Consider the following 7,991-nt stretch of genomic DNA (forward strand, 5'->3'; position numbering starts at 1 on the left):
GAGGCCAGCGCGCCACCTGGCGGTAGATGGAAGCAGCGGGCGGGTCCCGGCACCGAGGGCTGAGGGACCCGGTGCCTCCTCCATCCCCACACCGGAGCCCTGGGATCCAGGTGGGTACCACGTCCCGGAGTGAATGGGAAGTCGCAGCCAAGGTGGCCTCGGGCCCCAAAGACCCGATGAAATGGCCTCTCCAGTGTCGCCAAGCGGCCAAACGGACTCACGGCCTTGGCAACTCTGGGAACTGTGGAACACAAAGCCAAGGCCGCCCAGGTGAGCCCAGCAACTTCGTGGAGGCTGAACCCCGAGTCTTGTGAGTCCGAGGAACCCCCTCTACGACTCCCGGATGCAGGTCGGTGCCACCTCCATCCGAAGCCCCGGGCTGAGGGGCAAAGGGCAAGAAAACCAGGATGGGAAGAGACGGAGGGGGCGCAACCCGAGACCACCAAAGCCGGGGCGCCTCGTTCCCAGCACCCCTCTAACACAAGTTGGCGCCCCGACCTCCTTAGGCCCGGGGTCCCCAGCACATGAACCCACCCCCTGAACCCAACCACAAGGTTTCTACCGTCGTGCGTTCTAGCCATCCGGAGTGCCCAGGCCTGCGTCCGTCCGCAGCACCCGGCCACTGTGCCTTGGAGACCACCCCACTGTCCCCCTATCTCGCTTTCAGTCTCCGCGCCCCCAGGCCTCGGGCTGCAAGCCCCATGTCCCTCCTTCCCAATCACTGGGCCACTATGCCTCATAGTCTCCGTTGGTGCGTCCCCAAGCCCGGAGCACTCAGCGTGGGGTCACACGCCTTGGAGCACTCACTGGCTCTTGTTCTCACGCTCCCATGTCCTGGGTCCCCCAACACCGGACCACCGCGCCTCAGAGTCCTCACTGTCCCTCGATCCAGCTCCTGCGCCCCCAGCACCCAGCTACCGCGCCCCAGGGTCCCCACTGTCCGGCGATCCAGCTCGGCGTAGCCCCAAACCCCACGCCTTGAGACCCCAACAACAGGCCACCCCTCCTCAGACCCCCCCTGTGGTCCCTCGATCCGGCCCTCGCGCCTTCGAGACTCTGTTCTCTCAACCCTCGACCACAGTTTCTCTGAGACCCTTAGTCTCTCGATCCAGTCCTTGGTCCCCTATCCCGCGCCCCCCAGCACCCGGCCCATGCGCCTCACAGCCCCTCGATGTCCCTGGAACCACCACTCCTCCGCGCGCGAGTCCCTGGCCCACTGTCCTGCGTCCCCAGTACCGGGCCACGGCTCTTCCGAGCCCCCGCTGTCCCTGGATCCAGCCATCGCTCCCCCCAGGCCCGGCCCCCGGCGTTACTCACCGGCGACTGGAGTAGCCGTTGCCGGGGGAGCCGGCGCCCTGCTCCGGGTAACCGTGCTGCTGCAAGGCTGCTGCCGGGAAGGGATAGAGGAAGCCGGTGGCCAGAGCCGACCCGCACAAGCAGCAGCAAGCCCATGGTAATAGCAAAACCAGCTTCATTTTGCACGGCTCGCCCGCGGGGACCCGGAGTCCCGGGAGCTGGGGACAATCAGGAGCGCCCCAGACGGCTGGACCGATCCTGCGGCCCCAGGCTGGAGCGCAGGGAGCCAGCCGGTGGTGGTGTGAAGTCAGGGTCTGAGGTGGAAGTCGTCTGGGGGGGGCGCCCACGCCTCTCCAGGGCCGCCTTTTCAAATTCAGCGAGGTGGGCTCTGCGCAGTCAAAGGGGGCGTGGGTCTTTCTTTTTAACCCTCAGAGGTCCAGGGCTGAGGAGGCGTCTACCAAGCTGGGGGTGCCCCGAGAGGTGTATGCTCCTGAACACCAAATCTTACATCCTTAACACACATTTTGCACTTTCCATACCAAGGTGAGAGACATTTCAGCCAGCACCCAGTTGGTCGAGCTGCATGAACAAAGATCGTTACAGTCTCCATTTTTCAGAACTGGAACCCGGGCCTTAAGGAAAGTTAAGCTAGGTAGATGGCTGTGTGGGTAAGAGTGTGTGCTACAGAAACTTGGGGAGTTGATTTCGAATCCCCAACATCCATGTAAAAGGCCTCCAACCCCATCCTCCAGCCCGGGGAGTGGGAGCCGGAAGATCCTGGGGGATGCCAGCTTCTGTCCTAGCTCCAGGTTTGGTGAGAGAAACCCTGTATAAAGGTAACAAAACTAAGAAGAACAGAGCATGGCACCCTATGTTGTTCCCCGGCCTCCACACACTTGTGCACACACACGTACATAACACACACACCTTCAGCCAAGCTAGTTGGGTGGCACACCCCTATAATCCCAAGACTCCACAGGCTGATTGTCAGTTTGGGGTCAGTCTAAGATGCATAGTGAGCCCCTGCGGTCAGCAATAACCAGAAAAACCAAATGGAGTTCTTTTTCTTATTGTAGCACCCACAGCACAGGACATTGGCAGCAGTGTGGGATTTTCCTGTCTTCTTCATTATCCTAGGAGCAGAGGGAAGGTTGGAAGACAATTGCTTTCAAACCCAGGGGAGGAGGGGGCTGTGACCTAACCATTTATTGGACTTAGCCAGTGTCCATGAAACACACTTCAGATTCCTTTGGGAGGAGGGATTGATTCCCCCTCCCGCCCCCATAAAGCAGGTTCTCCAAATCCATCAGACCTCGAGGGTGAAATGAATGGAGAGTGTAAGAAAGGACCCTAGGTCTAAGTCAGGCATCCCATGAGGGGGCTCTCCATTCTGTGATGACTAACCTGGCCTCCAAGACGCGTGAGGACAGAGCTGGGCTGATCGTGGTGGTGCATGCCTGTGATCCCAGCACCTAGGAGGCTGAAGCAGGAGGATTGACCAGACTGGGCTGGAGCAAGATGTGTTGACAGCCGAACAAAACAACTAAGCTGGGATTTGAAGGAACTCAGGGGACAGGATGCGCAGTTTCAGGAAGAAGGGAAAGAGGGCTGGGTGTGATATATTTGGGTACCTACCTAAGAAGGTACATATGTGTTGTGTATGTTATGTATGCATATATGGGTTATGTATCTATGGAGCTATAGGGGAGCAGATAACATGTCACCTGAGTGAGGCTGCCCACCACATGTTCCTAATAACAGTCCTGCAGCAAGATGGTGAGGTAGATGATGATTCCAGCCCCAAGCAATAGGAACAAGACGTTGAGTCCAGTGTGAGCTATAGCAAGACCCAATTTCAAAGGGAAGGGGTGCTGAAGATGTCGCTCCTGTGCAGAATCCCCCCAGCAAGGTGCTGGGGTGTGATAGAGCCCCTGCCTAGAATCCCCAATGGGGGGCTGGGGTGTGGCTCAGTGATACAGCACCTGCCTAGAATCCCCAGTGGGGGGCTGGGGTGTGGCTCAGTGGTGGAGCCCCTGCCTAGAATCCCCCAGTGAGGGGCTGGGGTGTGGCTCAGTGGTAGAGCACCTGCCTAGAATCCCCCAGTGAGGGGCTGGAGTGTGACTCAGTGGTAGAGCACCTGCCTAGAATCCCCCAGTGAGGGGCTGGAGTGTGACTCAGTGGTAGAGCCCCTGACTAGAATCCCCCAGTGAGGGCCTGGGGTGTGGTTCAGTGGTGGAGCCCCTGCCTAGAATCCCCCAGTGAGGGGCTGGGGTGTGGCTCAGTGGTAGAGCACCTGCCTAGAATCCCCCAGTGAGGGGCTGGGGTGTGGCTCAATGGGTAGAGCCTCTGCCTAGAATCCCCCAGTGAGGGGCTGGGGTGTGGCTCAGTGGTAGAGCACCTGCCTAGAATCCCCCAGTGAGGGGCTGGGGTGTGGCTCAGTGGTAGAACACCTGTCTAGAATCCCCCAGTGAGGGGCTGGGGTGTGGTTCAGTGGTAGAACACCTGTCTAGAATCCCCCAGTGAGGGGCTGGGGTGTGGCTCAGTGGGTAGAGCCCCTGCCTAGAATCCCCCAGTGAGGGGCTGGGGTGTGGCTCAGTGGTAGACTGTCTGTCTAGCAGGTACAAGGATGTGGATTTGAGCCCTAGCAACACACAGGAACACACCACACACACACACACACACACACACACTACAATTCTTTTACAAAATCTACTGTAATTCCTTAAGCACAGGCATGTTCTACAGCTTGTCTGTCATAGACATCTTACAGATTGGAGGTTACCTTGGCAAGGTCAGATCATCTCAGAGTTTGCTTGACCCTCAGGATGCTACCAGGAGATCCAGTAAAGGCTCCCGGCCTGTAGGTTTCCTGTTCCATCTGGTATCGTACAGGGTACAGCCCAATACAAATCAACTCAGGCCATGCTAGCTTTGGGCTCAGTGTGAGACCTGGAGCTCCATGTCTCCATCTGTAAAACACAGGATCGGGGAAGGCAAGATGGCTCAGTGGGTAAAGGCATTTGCTGCCAAGCCTGACGACTTGAGTTTGATCCTCAGGTCTCACGTGGTGGATGGGAGAAGGAACTCCAGCAAGTTGTCCTCTGGCCTCCACTTGTGGACCACAGCACACTCATGCACACACACACACACACACACACTAAATTCAAATGCAATTAAAAATAAGACGTAACACAATAGAGGAAGACATCTACCATCAACCCCTGGCCTACACACACACACACACACACACACACGAAGACATCCACAGGAGCACATACATACGCCACATGCAGAGACACAAGAACAAGCTTTTTAGGTAATTTCTTTGTAACTCAGTTGCGCAGTTCTCCAGCATGAGCCTAGCAGGTGACAATGTCATGTTTCGATGTCAACATTGCTCTCCTGTCCCCAAGACAGCTGTGGATGCAGCAGACGACAAAGAGCTTCCCTTTGTATCCCTAGCTGTCCTGGAACTCATTCTGTAGCCCAGGCTGGCCTCGAACTCAGAGATCCACCTGCCTCTGCCTCCCGAGTGCTGGGATTTAAAGGAGATTTTTGAGATGCATCACCACCCAGTAGTGGGGGATGGGAAAGTGGAGAAGGCATCTGCGGTATATGCTCTCCCGCCTCCCCTGCAAAGAGAACAGCTGTTGCTGTGTCCCATTCCACAGAACCAGCTGTGTGACTTTAGACAAGCCACTCAATCTCTCTGAGCATCCTCATCTAGAAAATCAAAAGAAGCATCATAGTACCTTGTGGGCAAATGTCATAATGAAATTCATGATTTTGTTTGCCAACTAATAAAAATTAATTTAGAAAATAACAACAACATTGGGCTGGGGCTGCAGCTCGGGAACTGACGGCTTACCTAGCATGCGCATAATCTTGAGTTGCGGTCCCCACACTGCATGAACGAGCATTGGTGATACAAGCAAGAAAAAGAGGCATTCGGGCTTGGCCGGGCTCACCTTGATCTTGGCACTTGGGAGGCAGAGGTGATCTGACCTGTGAGTCCAAGTCCAGCCTGGTCTATAGAGTGAATTCCAGGGTAGCCAGGGCTACACAGGGAAACCTCATCTCAAAAAATCAAAATTCAAAACCAAGGAAGGGAAGGAAGGAAGGAAGGAAGGAAGGAAGGAAGGAAGGAAGGAAGGAAGGAAGGAAGGAAGGAAGGAAGGAAGGAAGGAAAGAGAATGAATGAATTTAGGAAGGAAAAGAAAGAAAGGAAAGGAAAGGAAAAGAGAAAAGGAGAAGAACGTCAGGAGTTCAAGGTCATCCTTAGCTAAGTAGAGAATTTGAGGCCAACCTGGGCTGCATGAGACCTTGTCTCCCTGAAGCAAAATAATACTATCAGCATCTAATTTATGAATTTGCTGAAAGGATTTAATGAATTATTCAGACAATGTACTTGGAACCATGTGCTTAAAACACTGTAACTATCAATAAATACTACGGAGTATTATTAATTAATTGAAGTATGCCCGGTATCTCAAATCCCCATGGGTGAGAACAAACAATAGACTCATAGGCAGAACACAGGCTTTCTCACGGACCAAACTTAATACATCTTTTGTGTGTGCATGGTGTGGTGCCGGGAATTGAACTCAGGACCTCACTCACACAAGACAAACACTCTACCAGCGGAGCTATATCCCCAGCCCCTGGTACATCTTTGTTGTTGTTGTTCTATGGGGAATAACTTAAAATAAAATTTTGGTGTGAAGAAAATACAAGCCAGGCAAGGTGGTACACATCTGCTGTAATCTTGGCAATCAGGAGCCAGAGGGCAAACCAAAGCAGAAAATCCCACTGAGAAGGAGTGATGTGTATGACTTTTCACAAGGTTTTTCTTTCCACCACGTCATCGTAGCTCCCAGGCATTGAGTGGAGGTGGTCAGGCATGATGACACGCACCTTTATCCCCTGAGCCACCTCTTTGGTCAGAATGCTATTAAAAGATAAAGCAAAGCAGGATGTGGTGGTGCATGCTTGTGACCCCAGCATTGGGGGGGGCGGGGGTTGAGAAAGAATGATCAGGAGTTCAGGGTCGTCCTCCGCTACATAGTGAGTTCAAGGCCAGCCTGAGCTATGTAGGGCTCTGTCTTGAAAAAATAAAATAAAATACAAAAAATAAAAAATAAAATCTTTGAAAATTAAGGATAAATGCTCTAAGTGGTGGGCAGAAATTTAGGGACATTCCAGCGGCCTTGGAGTCCAGCACTCCTTAGAGAAGGCAGCAAAAGACAAACGCGTTCTCTTAACTCCTTAGAGAAGGCAGCAAAAGACAAATGCATTCTCTTAACTGGAGTGTTCACAACTGCTGTTGCTACAGCTGCCGTCTCCGCCCCCGCAGCGCGGCCCCGGGGGCCTCTGATCAGTTCTCCACACGGGCATTTGTCTGTGTTTCAAAACCGTGTTCCCAGCATTCCTGAAATACATGGGAAAACTTCCGGAGAGGCGGAAGCCATTGTTCGTTTTCCAAGAGCCCCAGCAATCCAACATCCCAAGTCTGGAGTTGAGAAGGGGTCTGGGCGCTGGCTTTGTCCCTGGGAGCCCCAGAGGGAGAATTCACCATGGGTGAAGGAAGAAAACTCAGTTGGTAAAACGCTTGCTTTGCGAACCTGAGGAGTTGAGTTGGATTACCCAGCCACCCTCCCCAAAAGAGAGCCGAGGGCTGGTGACATGGCTCGGCGGGTCAAGGCGCTGGCAGCCGAGCCTGACCTTCTTGTCCCATCCCCACGACACACAGGGCAGAAGGAGAGAGGACTATCCTGGGCTGTCCTCTGACCTCCACACATACACCAGGGCTTATACACACACACATGAACTCAATCAATAAAATATGATTAAAGTAATAAAATAAAATCAGGGCATGGTGGTGCACACTTGCAATCCCACCATTAGACAGGAGGATCCCTGGGCTGGCTGAGAAGCCAGTCTAGCCCCAGGTCCCAGTGAAAGATTGTCACACACACACACACACACACACACACATGCATGTCCATCCACCTATGCACACACACACACAAATCCGCGTACACACATCAGGACAAAGGCTTTGCCTCACCCTTGGAGCCTCATTCACTCACAGCAAGGCAGGTCAGAGCTTGCAGCTCCCTATGTGACAGATGGAAGTGACTTGTCGGAGATCTGCTCCTTCTCTTCCAAGATGGCGAGCCAGCTGCGTGTGCAAAGTGGGGTTGGTGCTGGGGATTGTGACTAGGATCTTGAACATGATGGACGCGTGCTCTTTGAGATGTCTGCTTTGTCTGTTTCTGATCCTACCTGGGCATGTGGCTCCATGGTGGTGTTTTTGGCTAGCATACACACACACAATGAGCTAGATATCCCAGCAATCAGGAGGCTGAGGCAGGAGGATCATGAGTTCTAGAATAGAAAACGGGGAGGGGGGGCGGGGGGGAGGAGGCAAGCTATCACAGAGAAAGCCGTTTTTGCGAATCCTAGTTTGCCAGCTCTCCTGATAAGAAAATCTCATCAGCATCCTCTTTGGCCCACAGAGAGCAACCCTTCGCTTCTGCTGAAGTCAGCAGAGCCGGCAGCGGCGAAGTAAATAGCGAGCCAGCCGAGGCCAAGGTAAATACTGACCTCTTGGCATGATAAATCTTCCTGTTAATCTAAAACAGGAATCTCTCCCAACCACCACCACCACCGGCCCCAGATTGCCCCATAACAGG

The 7,991-nt window shown here is 53.8% G+C and overlaps 1 protein-coding gene across 1 annotated transcript in view; it reads right to left on the reverse strand.

Annotated features, from left to right (window-relative positions):
* Positions 1-4,432, reverse strand: part of Col26a1 (collagen type XXVI alpha 1 chain) — a 152,223-nt gene extending 147,791 nt beyond the window's left edge. Inside the window, exons 1-3 of the mRNA XM_006971260.4 lie at positions 4,079-4,432; positions 2,701-2,776; positions 1,318-2,608 (exon numbers count right to left, since the gene is read on the reverse strand). Coding sequence (XP_006971322.1) covers positions 1,318-1,475 — 158 coding nt within the window. The 5' untranslated portion in view covers positions 1,476-2,608; positions 2,701-2,776; positions 4,079-4,432. The remainder of the gene's footprint in view (positions 1-1,317; positions 2,609-2,700; positions 2,777-4,078) is intronic.
* Positions 4,433-7,991: the final 3,559 nt, after the last annotated feature.

Source organism: Peromyscus maniculatus, chromosome 23 (genome assembly GCF_049852395.1).
Source record: "Peromyscus maniculatus bairdii isolate BWxNUB_F1_BW_parent chromosome 23, HU_Pman_BW_mat_3.1, whole genome shotgun sequence".
Taxonomy (NCBI): Eukaryota; Metazoa; Chordata; class Mammalia; order Rodentia; family Cricetidae; genus Peromyscus; species Peromyscus maniculatus.